Source organism: Pelodiscus sinensis, chromosome 18 (assembly GCF_052426305.1).
Source record: "Pelodiscus sinensis isolate ZL-2025 chromosome 18, ASM5242630v1, whole genome shotgun sequence".
In the NCBI taxonomy this organism is placed as follows: domain Eukaryota; kingdom Metazoa; phylum Chordata; order Testudines; family Trionychidae; genus Pelodiscus; species Pelodiscus sinensis.
Window position 1 is genome coordinate 3,240,334 of NC_143069.1, and position 13,771 is coordinate 3,254,104.

At 57.9% G+C, this 13,771-nt stretch overlaps 2 protein-coding genes across 4 annotated transcripts; one reads left to right on the forward strand and one right to left on the reverse strand.

The window, feature by feature from the left end:
• Window positions 1-2,603: 2,603 nt before the first annotated feature.
• Window positions 2,604-9,951, reverse strand: TRAPPC6A (trafficking protein particle complex subunit 6A). 2 transcript variants are annotated; one of them, XM_075915409.2, is made up of 7 exons: window positions 9,821-9,951; window positions 8,325-8,392; window positions 6,948-7,065; window positions 6,710-6,797; window positions 6,400-6,483; window positions 5,586-5,679; window positions 2,604-2,760 (listed from the first exon to the last, which is right to left on the reverse strand). In XM_075915409.2, exons 1-6 carry the CDS (start codon window positions 9,878-9,880, stop codon window positions 5,606-5,608), a joined length of 492 nt encoding a protein of 163 aa, XP_075771524.2. In that variant the 5' UTR covers window positions 9,881-9,951; the 3' UTR covers window positions 2,604-2,760; window positions 5,586-5,605. The 2 variants fall into 2 exon arrangements, with proteins under 2 accessions (XP_075771524.2, XP_075771525.2); XM_075915410.2 differs by lacking the exon at window positions 6,710-6,797.
• BLOC1S3 (biogenesis of lysosomal organelles complex 1 subunit 3) lies at window positions 9,865-11,807 on the forward strand. Of its 2 annotated transcripts, none has more exons than XM_075915407.2 (2): window positions 9,865-10,001; window positions 10,788-11,807. In XM_075915407.2, exon 2 carries the CDS (start codon window positions 10,805-10,807, stop codon window positions 11,372-11,374), a length of 570 nt encoding a protein of 189 aa, XP_075771522.2. In that variant the 5' UTR covers window positions 9,865-10,001; window positions 10,788-10,804; the 3' UTR covers window positions 11,375-11,807. The 2 variants fall into 2 exon arrangements, with proteins under 2 accessions (XP_075771522.2, XP_075771523.2); XM_075915408.2 differs by lacking the exon at window positions 9,865-10,001 and adding an exon at window positions 10,041-10,059.
• Window positions 11,808-13,771: the final 1,964 nt, after the last annotated feature.

Sequence of the window (13,771 nt, forward strand, 5' to 3'; positions counted from 1 at the left end):
GACAAGGTAACACGCCCTTGTGGAAAGCGGTAGCTGTGCTATAGCTTGACTGTAGTAAGGCTTTTGATACTGTCTCGCGTGAACGTCTCCCGAACAAACTAGGGAAATACAAGCGAGGTGGAGCGACTATAAGGTGGACACGTGACTGGTTGGATAACGGTTCCCCGAGAGTGGTTCGCTGTCCGGCCGGAAGGGCCTCACGAAGGGGGGGGTCTGTCCATTCCTATTCAGTGTTTTCCTCTGTGACTTCGATAATGGCACAAAGTATTCACGCATCTGACAAAGCTGGGTTCCAGCCCAACGAGATAAATACAGGGATTAGCCTTTCCGGTGCCAGGTGACTCCAGATCGGTTTTGCTGAAACCGGCTAACACAGCTCCCCCCGAAGTGTGTCCATCAGTCAGACTTGCAATCTCCCCGAGAGCAAGTATCCGAACGAGGCTTGGAGCTTTACTTTGGGCTTTTCCTGGTTCTCGGCCCTGGGAATGGGGCTGGGGTGTGAAATGGGGTGTAACGAAGCTGCGGTAAGTAACTGCCAAGCTTGCCTGCTGGTATTTGCGGGTGAAACCTGCTTTGGGAAGCCCCGCAGACACTGCAAAACATTTCCTTACCTGGCTATGAGAACCAATACTGCAACCCCTCCGCCGAGGCCCCCGCCTGCCTGCTGCTCTCCACCCGCCCCCAGCTGCCACACCGCTGATCTGTGGCGCCGTCACACAGCTCTGATGGGCGGGGGTGGGCACCCACTGTGGTTTTTTTCTGCGGGTGCCTGCTGTGACAGGGTGTGCATGCCCCACACTGGGACAGAGGGGGTTAAAGGAAGTCCCGCCCCTCCATTCCAACTGGGCATGCTCCAAGTGCTGGGGCAGTATAAAAGGGAGCAGCGCAGCTCAGTCCGGGCTGGATGTTGGAGAGGAGCGACCCAGCCAGAGACCTGGGAGGTGGCATCAAAGCTCCAGAAGCAGTGGAGCCTCGGGGGAGCCTGGTGCTGTGGAACCTGAGGGCCCGGAAACCACGTACGTGGCTCATCCCAATGCCAGAACGGGTAGGAAGTGACCGAGGGGTCGCTCCCACCTGAGTGAGCTCCGCATGCTGCGGTGGGATCCCTTGCTGAGGGAGGGGTGGGTCACTCCCCCACTGACAGGGGCCTGGGTCGGGGCCTGGTGGAGTAGGGTGGGCCTGGGTCCCTACCAGGGCGGTTCCCCCAACTCCTTCGACTCTGGCCATTAGGCCGTGCTGCCCTGTAACCCAGGAGCTACACGACCGACTGGCCGTTGGGCTGTGCTGCCCTGCAACCAAGCGACTCTGGCCATTAGGCCACACTGCCTCGGGGTGACGGATTGAGTCGCGTCACCTACAGACCCACAGCAGGGTAAGCGGCGTCCCACACCCACGTCCTCGCCTTCCCAGGATGGGGTGTGGCTGAGCACCCACCGAGTCGGCGCCTGTGGCCGGCCTGGAGTCTTGACGAATTGGGCAGGGACTGGCCTCTTCCTCCAGCTCAGACTCATCAGGGTTTGAAGGGGAAACCCTTGACTCCCCCGCGTTCTCGGGCCCAGGGGCGCCCCCTGCCAAACCCATTAGCCACTGGGGCAGGTGGGCTGGACAAGGAGGGAGGGAAGCGACTAATAGACTATCCGATAAGCAAGCTTCTTAGAGAGTCGACACGCTCATCGACTTGTCGCTTCCCTCCACCCTTGCTGCCTCTATCAGAAAGAGGCAGCGGGGGGGGGGGGGGAGAGAAGGGGGTGCTGGAGGGAGCCAGCTTAAAAGCCAGTCCTCCACCCAGCTCCACCTCTGTGGGAGGGCGCAGAGGTGGCGTTCCACTGGGGCTCTTGTACATTTCAATGCGGAAGCGCCGCCTGGAGTCCAGGATCAGCAGGGGACTCAGAGTCTCTTAAAAAGAGGCTCTTTTCAGCTTGGAAAAGAGGAGACTAAGGGGGGATAGGACAGAGGTCCATAAAATCATGACTGGTGTGGAGAAAGTGAATGAGGAAAAGTTATTGACTTGTTCCCACCATAGAAGAAGGAGGGGTCACCCAAGGAAATGAATAGACAGCAGGTTTAAAACAAACCAAAAGAAGTTTTTCTGCCCACAAAATGCACAGTTAACCTGTGGAACTCCTTGCCAGAGGATGTGGTGAGGGCCAGGACTTTAACAGAGGTCAAAAAAGAGTTAGATAAATTCCTGGAGGCTAGGTCCATCAATAGCTATTAGCCAGGATGGTAGGAATGGTGTCCCTACCTCTGTTAGTCAGAGGTGGGGAATGGTTGATGGGGAGGGATCACTTGATGGTTCCCTGTTCTTTTCACTCGCTCTGGGGCCCCTGGCACTGGCCACTGTCGGCCGACAGGACACTGGGCTAGTTGGACCTTTGGTCTGACCCAGTCTGGCTGCTCTTATGTTCTTCTGCTTACCCAGAGATCTGAGAATCACACCCAAGCCTCAGGTCACCGCAGGGTCACTCTCAGACGGAGAGGCACGGCTACTCTACACAGCCCATCAGCTCAAGCTCCTTCACGTCCGTAGCACCAGAACGCCAGCCCCCGAACGCCCGCCCGACAGGAGCTGGGTGGCTACAGAAAGGTCAGCACAGACGAACGAAAATCAAACGCGCTTTATTGCAAAACGAGGACGTCCCGGTACCCAGAAACCAGCTCTACTGAAACAGGGCTGGCGCCTGCTCCGCCGTCTCTCTTCCACCCGTTCCCAGCCACCGGCGCCAGGTCAGGATTTCTGAATCACCACTTGAAATTTACCTGGGAGAAAAAGAAAGCCCTGAGCATCCCACGCAGGCCTTGGGAAAGCATAATCCCACCCACACGTGCAAAACGAGGGGGACTCAATTCACGATGACCACTCGAAAGAGAGAGCTTGGCGTTCTCTGCACACATCCCTGCCGTGTGCAGCGGCCGTCCAAAAAGCCAACAGAAAGTTGGGAATCATTAAAAAAGGGACAGAGAATAAGACGGAGAATATTTTATTGCCCTTATCTAAATCCATGGGACTGTATAAATCTTGAGTCCTGCCTACAGATGTGGTCATCTCATCTCAAAACCGATATCTTAGCATTGGAAAAACTTGAGAAAAGGGCAACAAAAATGAGGAGGGGTTTGGAGCACAGGTCCCATCGGAAGAGAGATGAAAAAGACTTGGGACTTGAAAAAGGAGACTACGCGTATGGCTACACGGCAGAGATTTTTCAGAAAAACGGGCGTTATTCTGAAAAAATGTCACTTACGTCCACACAGCCATCGCGTTCTTTTGGGAAAAATTCAAAAGAACCGAGGGGTTTTTCTGACATGGGTAAACCTCTTTCTACGAGGAAAAAACCCTTTCCCGAAAGAGCTCTTTCAGAAGAAAGTGTGTGAGGATGGGGAAGAGGGATTTCTTTCTAAACAAGAGGAAAGAAGTAAAAGCACAGGTGCTCTGGTGGCCATAGCAATCACAGCTTACATGCGAGATAGAAGCTGGAGAGAGGCTGGTCACAGTGGTGACAGATGGCAGAACAAGGAGCAATGGTTTCAAGTTGTGGTGGGAGAGGTCCAGGTTGGATATTAGGAAAAACTATTTCCCTAGGAGGGTGGTGAAGCGCTGGGCTGGGTTCCCTAGGGAAGTGGTGGAATCTCCATCCCTAGAGGTGTTTAAGTCTCAGCTTGACAAAGCCCTGGCCGGGTTGATTTAGTTGGGATTGGTCCTGCCTAGAGCAGGGGGCTGGACTCGAAGGCCTTCTGAGGTCTCTTCCAGCTCTATGGTTCTATGATTCTGTAGCCTCCATTCAGTGTGGATGCTCTCTGTCAGAAAAAGCAGATGGCTTTTTCGATGCGCTTTTGCTGTGTGGATGCTCTCTTTCGGAAGAAGTTTTTTCGGAAGATGTCTTCCGGAAAAGCTTCTTCCGAAAGAAGCCTGCAGTCTAGACATAGCCTAAGGGGGGATAGGAGAGAGGTCTATAAAAGCATGACTGGTGTGGAGAAAGTGAATAAGGGAAAAGTTATTGACTTGTTCCCATAACGTAAGATCTAGGAGTCACCATGTGCAGTGAATAGGCAGCAGGTTTAAAACAAAGCAAAGGAAGTTTTTCTTCATGCAGCGCACAGTCAACCTGTGGAACTCCTCGCCGGAGGATGTTGCGAAGGCCAGGACTTTACCAGGGGTCAAAAAAGAGCTAGATTCCTTCCTGGAGGAGAGGTCCACTGGCTAATAGCCAGGGTGGTAGGAATGGTGTCCCTACCCTCTCTTTGTCAGAGGTGGGGAATGGTTGATGGGGAGAGATCCCTTGATGATTCCCTGTTCGGTTCACTCCCTCTGGGGCCCCTGGCACTGGCCACTTTTGGCCGACAGGACACTGGGCTGGATGGGCCTTTGCTCTGACCCAGCCTGGCCGTTCTTCTATATCTGGATACAAACTTCTGTTTTCATGCAGGAGAGGACCCAGAAAAAGCGAGATCTCGTGGCTGAGACCCTGGGAAATGTGCCTGGGAAATTGCTGTCCTGGCCTCCTCCACGCATCCCCACCTCATACTGAACCATGAGCTCAAATCCCTGGGCCTCAGTTTCCCTGGACACATTCCCAGACGCCTCCTGTCTGAAGAGCAGGGGGAAGGTTGGGCGCCCTCGCACACCACTCTGTACTGCAGAGCCGGTAGCAAAACCTCTTCCTCCAACGCCTCCGCCTCCAGAGCCTTCAGCCTGAGGGGTCTGCTCCTTCCTGGACCCCTGTCCAGAACGGCACTAGCCAGCAATATTCCCTGCAAGCCAAGCCCTCGGCCGGCCACTCCAGAGAGATTCCAATGTCGCCCGCAATGCACCCACAGCTTAGTTTTTTTGTTTCTCTTGGTGGTGCACAGCCACACTTGCCTCGGTGCACAGAACAAAATGCATTCCGCACATGGGTGGAAAAAATGGGAGGGAACATTGCCGGCCAGGGGATCCACCTGGGGCCAGGGGTGATGACAGCTTTGTGACAAGGGCCAAAAACTGGGCTCAGACCTTCTGCCCCATTGATCCCACTCAAGGACATGATAAGGGGGGACATGATAGTGGTTTTCAAATATCTAAAAGGGTGTCACAAGGAGGAAGGAGAAAATTTGTTCCTCTTGGTTTCTGAGGACAGGACAAGGAGTAATGGGCTTAAAGTGCAGCAGGGGAGGTTTAGATTGGACATTAGGAAAAAATTCCTAACTGTCAGGGTGGTCAAATATTGGAATAAATTGCCAAGGGAGGTTGTGGAATCTCCCTCTCTGGAGATATTTAAGAACAGGTTAGATAGACATCTGTCAGGGATGGTGTAGACGGAGCTTGGTCCTGCCTTGAGGGCGGGGGGCTGGACTCGATGACCTCTCGAGGTCCCTTCCAGTCCTATTATTCTATGATTCTATGATTCTAAGGCCCCCGAACAGCTGCCGCCGCCGCGCTGTAACAGCCGAACGGTGCCCAGCAGATCATGCTGTGGCCCACGGCTCCCCAGGACCCTGAGGGGCAAGGAAGGAGGGTGCTAGCTGCTCCCCTTTCCCTAGGGAAAAGCGAGGAGAGATCTCAGCCCCCCCCACACATCCCCTGCCCCATGCAGAGGCTCCCTACTTACTGGAGGGCATCGCCGTCACCTCAGCCGTCACTGTGCTGTCGAAGCCCAAGTTGGAGAGAGCTCCCTTCACAAGGCCACATGTAAAGGCGAGAAACTACAGGGAAGGCAGAGTCGGTCAGTTCTGCCCGAGGGGGCCTTCGGGAGTCGCGATACCTGCCCTGGATTGAGGGGGATCGAACTGGGACTCTCTAGCTCAGGGGTGGGCAACAAAACGGCAGCGGTTAGCCCCTGTTCTAGAGCGAGTCAGCCCCGTCTAGCTAGGGCGGGACGGGCAAATAGCAGCACACGGGCCGGATCGGGTTTGCCAGGGTGGAATTGGCTCCAACAGCCACGAGACCCAAGGGGGACAATAGAATTGCTGGTGGAGGGAGGGCTCTGGCTCGGTGTTCCCAGAAAGGGGCGGGACCTCGGATGGAAGGGGCGGGGCCTCCGATGGAAGGGGCGGGCCTCAGATGGAAGGGGCGGGGCTAAGGGCACTAGCCATCAGCACCTCCACTAGCAGCAGCAACCGGGCCCTTTGGAACGGCAGGGCCCCAGGGCGACGGCCCCCAGCCTGGCTGGCAGGCCCGCCCGACCCTAATCTCCTGTGATTCTGTGGTTGTGATTCCGGGCTCGCGAGACAGCCGGCGGCGCCTGACCGGAGGCGGGAACACAGCACGTCCTGGAGGACTTTCCGCCGCCGGGTTTCACCGTGGGGACCTGAGTGCGGACGAAGGCCTGCGGTGCCGACAGAGCCCCAGGGAGGTCCCCGCGCGGCGCCTCTCCTGTGTCCCTGACAAAGCGGAGCTGGAGGGCGTCTCCTCGCTGCGCTTACCTTGGGGGCCTCCTCCAGGTACTGCTTCCCGTTGGACAGCTGGCTTAGGGGGAGGAACTGATTGTCCTGCAGCATGTAGGTTCCCTGGGGGAACGAGGGAGCTGTGGGTTCGGGACTCGACACAAGAGGTTTCAGAACCACAAGGACGAGGCTCGTGAGACAGACGAGGCCACGTGGCAGATACGGGAGCAGCATGGAGCAGGGCGCCCCGGCACAGCGCGGGAGACACACACGCCCCTCCCCGCACCAGCAACCGGCTAAGAAATCCTCCCTTGACTGCCACAAGCTCAAGCAATGCCAAGACCCCGACCTGAGTGCAGGGGGAAGCCACTTCCTGCCACCAAACCAGTGGTCCCCAAGGGTGGTCCGTGGCCATCTTGCCGGTGGGCCGCCGCCTCCTGCAGCGGGGAGCTTGCATTGGCGCTCCAGCCACGTATCGCCTTCCCGTGGCGGGGGGAAGGAGGGGGCAGCAGGAACAGCGACGTGCCTGGGCACCCCCCCCCCCCGTGGGAGAGCGTCCCCCTCGCCAGGAGCAGCCCCGCCCTTACCTGATGGTTGGTGCGCAGATTGTCAACCTGCTTCTTGAAGACGTTGATCCACAGATCCTTGCAGAGGAACTTCACGACGTCCAGCTCGTCCTTGAAAGACGGCATCTCCTTTGTCAGCCTGCAGCCGATGGGGGACACGCTGGTCACTGTCACTCTGAACGGGTCCTACCGCCTCAGACAGCGCGATCGCCCCGGGGGGAGGGCGAACCCGGAGCTGAGACGCCGCTCAGAGCCGTGGGGCGTGGACACCGGGCCTAGCTCCCTTACTCCTCCAGCATGCGGACGTAGCTGACAGATGGATTTACTCAGGGCTGGGCCCGGGATCCCCTGCAGCACATGCAAAGGGGGGGAGGGCTGAACCTGTCCTGCGTTTGGACGTGTTTTTCCTTTAACGGACCCATGGAAACAGACGGGCTAAACATTTTCAAAGCCGCTCCTCCGCTTTCTGTCTCTTGGTGTCCCCGAGCATTCGGCTCTGAAATCACACACGCACCCCCTTCGGGTCCTCTCACGCACGCTGCCAGGACGCATCCCCCGCCGCATCGGCCACCCCAGCCTTGCCCAGCATCCAAAACTCCTCCCATCAGTGACACCAACAGACTCCCCCGCTCATTCTGCTGCCCCGAGGGCAGGAAGGCAGACAGGCAGAGCCCTGCAAACCTACAGGCGTCCACTTCAGGAAGGACCAACAACAGCGTTCCCTGTAAGCTGTGTGCTTGTGCGGCAGCTCAGGAGAGATGCAGATGCTGTTCCAGCTGGTCAGAAGAGGCCCACAGCCGGGAGTTTTGTTTCTACTGGTGGTGCACGTTCCCACGTGCGAATGCGGGTGTCTGCAGCTCATTTTTGTGGCTACGGAGGTGGATGCTACTGTTTTACCCTGCAAATCTGTGGCTACCTGCTTTTATATGCAGACGAGGGTGCTAGCTTTGGTATCCGCGCCCGGCTCCACAGACAGGCCACGCAGGGGGAACCCAGAGCAAATGGTGCCAAAATGAGAAATGAATCCAACTGCAAGTCCCCTGCTATGTCCTAGCACCCCCCGAGCCCTCCCCGCCCCCCCAATGGCCATCGGGCTCCATTTCAGATGCTATCTCCCGGTGCACGGGGACCACTTTGTACTGGGAGTTGCTTCTGCTGAGCTGTCCAATGTGGCAAGCTTCCTCCCCCACTGTCAATTTCACGAACGTCCCATTCAGTGTTCCCTTTAATCTTTGCCATCTGTGTGTGGAATAATGTTATGTGCACCGAGGTCTGTGCACCACCCATACGAATAAAAAGCCAGCTGTGGGTGCGCTGCTGATCAGCAGAGTGGCCGCACAAGTGCACGGCTTACAGGGAACGCTGCTATCGCCCCTCCCCTCCTGTGCTCGCACTCACCTCTCCGAGAGTCCTTGGCCCACTCGGAAACCCACTCCCTCCAGGGCGCTGAGACCTTTCTCCTGGTCCTGTCAAACACCACAGATGGAAATGCTCAGCATGGGGCCAGTGCTCAGGAGCCGTTCCCCGGGCGCTGGGATTAACCTAGCCCCACAGCCCTGCCTTGGGGGCAGAAGGGTGGGAGCAGGTCTGTGGGACGGGAGCCACATGCAGGACGGAGCACGGGGAAGCTGATGCTGACGAGTGGGATAGGGTGGGGTGGGGTAGCGGGAACGTGCTGCTCTCGGACTCTAGTGCTAGAAGGTTGGAGAACTGCCCTGGCCCCATTCCCTCAGGCAGGGGTGGGGAACCTTTTTGGGGGTGGGGGTCACATGCAAGGGAAAAGAAAAAAACCCCACAACCCTCACTGACCTGGCGCCCCAGTGAGAAGGAACCTCCCCTCCCCCCAGATATGCTCTCCCACTGGGGGGGGGGAGGGGTGCCGAGGCCCAGGGCTGTATTAGCTCTCCTGGGGGCCTGGGACTAATGGACTTTGTGGCCCTCCCCAGGTGTGGGATGGGAGCAGAAAGGAGGAATTCAGTGTGTGGTAGGGGGCTGCTGGGGAGTTGGCTAGGTGTGACATGCAGGGCCTGGGTGGGAGGGGCTTGCATGGGTGCCGTGGGGTGCCTTGACCCCCATGGCACCCAGCCCCTGCCATAGAGCCCCGGCCCCTGTCACATAGCCCCGCCCCCATTGTACCCAGCCCCTGCCATAGAGCCCCACCCCCTGTCACATAGCCACGCCCCTGCTGCACCCAGCCCCTGCCATAGAGCCCCGCCCCCTGTCACATAGCCACGCCCCCATTGTACCCAGCCCCTGCCATAGAGCCCCACCCCCTGTCACATAGCCACGCCCCCACTGCACCCAGCCCCTGCCATAGAGCCCCGCCCCCTGTCACATAGCTCCGCCCCATTGTACCCAGCCCCTGCCATAGAGCCCCGCCCCCTGTCACATAGCTCCGCCCCCCATTGTACCCAGCCCCTGCCATAGAGTCCCGCCCTGTCACATAGCTCCGCCCCCATTGTACCCAGCCCCTGCCATAGAGCCCCGCCCCCTGTCACATAGCTCCGCCCCCATTGTACCCAGCCCCTGCCATAGAGCCCCGCCCCCTGTCACATAGCTCCGCCCCCCATTGTACCCAGCCCCTGCCATAGAGTCCCGCCCTGTCACATAGCTCCGCCCCCATTGTACCCAGCCCCTGCCATAGAGCCCCGCCCCCTGTCACATAGCTCCGCCCCCATTGTACCCAGCCCCTGCCATAGAGCCCCGCCCCCTGTCACATAGCCACGCCCCCACTGCACCCAAATCTTGCCCTAGAGCCCCGCCCTCTGTCACATAGCCACGCCCCCACTGCACCCGGCCCCTGCCAGAGCCCCGCCCCCTGGGACACAGCCCCGCCCCCACCGCCCCTGCCCGCCCCGCCCCGCCGCGCCGCTGACTCCCACCCGCCCGCTCACCGCGCACAGCGCATGCGCCATCTCCATGTGCAGCGCCTGGAAGAGGGGCGAGTCCGCCATGGCCCGGGTCCCGACTTCCGGGATTGGAAGCCTCGTGACGGATCATGTGACCGGCCTGCGGCTGGGTCATGTGACCGGAACGTCGCCTGGGCCCTTTCTGGTCCGCCGGCAGCAGAGAGAAGTGGGTGGGGGCGGGGCTGGCGGCTCGGAGGGCGGGGGCTCCTGGGGGGCGCTGTGGGGTGCGTGGGGGGGCCCTGGGGGAGGGGCATGAGGGGAAATGGGAGGCCCTGGGGGGCCCTGGGGGAGGGGAAATGGGGGGCGCTATGGGGGGCCCTGGGGGAGGGGAAATGGGGGGCGCTGGGGGGGGGCCCTGGGGGAGGGGCCCTGGGGGGGGCTATGGGGGGCCCTGGGGGAGGGGAGTGGGGGGCGCTATGAGGGGGCCATAGAGGAGTGGGGAGTTTGGGGGGACGGCTGGGGTAGGTGGAGGGGCTTACAGGGGAGGGGGTAACGGGTGTGGAGGGAAGTATGGGGGCCCTGGGATGTAGGGGTGCTTTGGGGTAGGGGAGGAGGGGGCTGGGTGGGGAGGGGATTGTGGGGAAAGCAGGGTGTTTTCTGGGGGAGGGGCTGGGGCGGAGGCTTTGGGGAGGGGAGGGATGTCCCTGCGAAATGGGAGAGTCTCCAGAGGGAAGAGAGACAGGACTTTGCTTGTGGCCGTTTTCTGTCCTGTCCTGGAATCCATCATGCCGTTTGTCCCGCACTTGGGGTCATTCACCACCTCTCTCCTGGCTGGCTACCGGCTGGGCCTGTAGCTCTCAGCTAAAGGCCTGCCTTGCCACTCCCCCTTGGAACTTCCCCACCTCTTGTCCGCTTCCTCCGGGTTCCTGGGACCCATCGACCATCCCAGGCTACTCTCTGTAGTTGCGGTTTCCCCTCTATTGCTGTGACCGAGCTGGCTTTGGTTTTGCAGGTCCGTGAAGTCCCAGGATGGCGGCTCCCCAGTGCAGAACGGTGATTCAAGGGGAAGCGTCGGAGACGGACTCTGATGAAGAAGTGTATCTGTCATCCGTTCCCCAGGGCCCCTGTCCCAGCCTCTCTGGGGTGAAAGTCTTGGGGGAAGCGTCGGAGACCGACGACGAAGACGAAGGGAGCCCATCGGGGCCCGAAGCCAAGTCTCAGCTAGTTGACCTGGACCTGCCTCCCTTGATCGTCCTCAGGAAGGAGGAGCCGCGGTCTCCTGTGGGAGTAGAAGAGAAACCCGCCCTCCGCCTCCAGCCCCAGGGCCGCTACAGCACCCTGCTGCAGCAGAAGCTGGCGGAGAGCAACGCCCGCTTGCACGGCGACGTCAGCTGCGCCATCAAGCAGGTGTACCACACGGCCACCAAGGAGCTCGCCGGCCTGACGGCGCAGCTCAGCGCCTCGCAGAGCGGCATCATCGGCGCCTCGCACCACATCCGCCTCGTTCTGGATGACTTGCGCGCCGTGGCCGACAAGATGGACATCATCACCAGCTGCAGCCTGCTGCCTGATATCCAGATAGAGCTGCCCTCGGCGTGAACCCCTCCCTTCTCTCAGAAGCAGGGGGGCTGAGCCACTCCCCTGCGGTTGGCAGCTCCATGAGTGGGGCTGGTTGGTTACTGAGGGGCCCTGGCTTGTCCAAATGAGGGGATGTGAAATCCGATGCCCAGAAGGGTCCGTTTGGGTGCTGACAATACGGCTCAGCAAGCCTCGGTCGAATTAATGACCCAGATCTCAGAGAGCCTGGCTCCCAGCAGTCACAAAAGCCTCGCACAGCTGCTGCTTAACAGAATGGACGTTAACACGGGAGCTGATCCCAAGAAGCGAGTGCGCTGTAAGGTCTGTGCTTCAGGGTGACGCGGGCAGATTAGCATGGCCGGCACGTGTCCGAAGGTGAGGGGCCGCGCTTGTCCTGAAATCTAACAGGAAGCTGTAAAAATCGGCCGATGTAAATAAAAAGCTCTCAGCCTGGCATGTGTGGGTTCTTTATTTCTGAAGCGTCTCCATGGCCCAGCTGGTCAGTGAAACCACCGAGGAGACTGTCACGTGGCTATGTCCCTTGACGTGGAACGGAGGCCATGTGGAGTGGCTGTCAGATGGTCACTTCGAGATGTCCCTCCCCAGGACAGAGAGGCTACATCTAGACTGGCGTGATTTTCCACAAATGCTTTTAACGGAAAAGTTTTCCGTTAAAAGCATTTGCGGAAAAGAGCGTCTAGATTGGCACGGACGCTTTTCCGCAAAAGCACTTTTTGTGGAAAGTGTCTGTGCCAATCTAGACATGCTTTTGCTCAAAAAAGCCCCGATCGCCATTTTCGCGATCGGGGCTTTTTTGCGCAAAACAAATCTGAGCTGTCTACACTGGCCCTTTTGCACAAAAGCTCTGCTCAAAGGGACTTTTGCCCGAACGGAAGCAGCATAGTATTTCCGCAGGAAACACTGATTTCAGACAGTAGGAAGTCAGTGTTCTTGTGGAAATTCAAGCGGCCAGTGTAGACAGCTGGCAAGTTTTTCCGCAAAAGCTTTTGCGGAAAAACTTGCCAGTCTAGACACAGCCAGAGAGAATAAGACAGAGAATATTTTATTGCCTCTCTCTTAATCCATGGGATGCCCACAGCCTGCAGATGTGGTCGCCTCATCTCAGAAAAGATACCTTGGCATTGGAAAAGGTTCAGAAAAGAGCAACAAGAATGAGGAGGGGTTTGGAACGGCTGCCACTAAGGATGTTAAATATCAGTTAATTGACTAGTTGTCAGCTCGTGAATTCTTATTGGTTACTCGACTATTCTATAGTCCCCAGGAGCGGGACCGGCAGCCAGTGCGCTCTGGTCTCACTCCTGAGGAGCCCCCGGCCACTCTGCATTGCTGCCTCTGCGTCAGAGGCTGCAGCGTGGGGTGCCAGGCGGGAGCTGGTCTGCGAGGTGAGCCAGTTAAAAACCAGCTCCCCTCGCGGACCAGATGCCTGCTGCCCTGCACTGCTGCCTCTGATACAGGGGTGGCAGCAGGCTCTGTCCTCGGGGGCAGAGTCTGAGCATCTGAACCCGGTGCAAGCCAGAACTGAGCCAGGCTTCCTGCCCGCTTACCTCCTAATAACATTTGAAATGCAGAGCTGCAGTGGGGGTAGGTCCCGGACCCATTGCAAGCTAGGCCTGAGCCAGGTTGCTGGCCAGCCTGCGAAAATATTACTGGCAGGGGGAGGAAATCCGTGTAGCCTACAGCATTAACCCATAAGTTTTTGCTTATCGGTTAATCAACTACACTATTCCATCCCTAGCTGCTATTTGAAGAGAGATTAATAAGACTGGGACTTTTCACCTTAGAAAAGATGACTAAGGGAGGATATGATGGAGGTCTATAAAATCATGACTGGTGTGGGGCAAACGAATCAACGAGTTATTTACTCCTTCCCAAAGAATAAACGAGTTATTTACTCCTTCCCATAACACATGAACAGGGGTCACCCAATGAAATGAATAGGTAGGAAGTTTAAAACAAACCAAAGGAAGTTTTTCTTCACACGGCACACAGTCAACCTGGGGAACTCCTTGCCAGAGGATGTCTTGAAGGCCAAGACTATAAAAGGGTTAAAAAAAAAGCTAGATAAATTCATGGCGGTTGGGTCCATCAATGGCTATTAGCTAGGATGGGTAGGAATGGTGTCTCTAGACTCTGTCAGAAGCTGGAAATGGGTGAGAAGGGATAGGTCACTTAACGATTCCCTGTTGTGTTCATTCCCTCTGAGGCACCTGGCATCGGCCACTGTCAGGAGACGGGACACTGGGCTAGATGGACCTTTGGTCTGGCAGTTAGGTTTTTATGACTCTCACAGAGTCCTCTGTAAAGGCTTTGGTCCAAGGTCTCCAATCTGAAGAGCATCACTTTGCTTACAACGTGCCATTCAAAAGTGTGGGCAGAGTTAGCCGCTGCTCTGAACTC

What these genes read in the sequence shown, in the direction of transcription:
- TRAPPC6A (XM_075915409.2), bottom strand. Translation starts at nt 9,880, where the DNA reads ATGGCGGACTCGCCCCTCTTCCAGGCGCTGCACATGGAGATGGCGCAT. An exon ending in GGCCAAGGACTCTCGGAGAG is followed by an intron (nt 7,066 to 8,324) that starts GTGAGTGCGAGC and finishes CATCGGCTGCAG; the next exon opens with GCTGACAAAGGAGATGCCGT. An exon ending in ATCTGCGCACCAACCATCAG is followed by an intron (nt 6,798 to 6,947) that starts GTAAGGGCGGGG and finishes TCCCCGCTGCAG; the next exon opens with GAGGCGGCGGCCCACCGGCA.
- BLOC1S3 (XM_075915407.2), top strand. Translation starts at nt 10,805, where the DNA reads ATGGCGGCTCCCCAGTGCAGAACGGTGATTCAAGGGGAAGCGTCGGAG.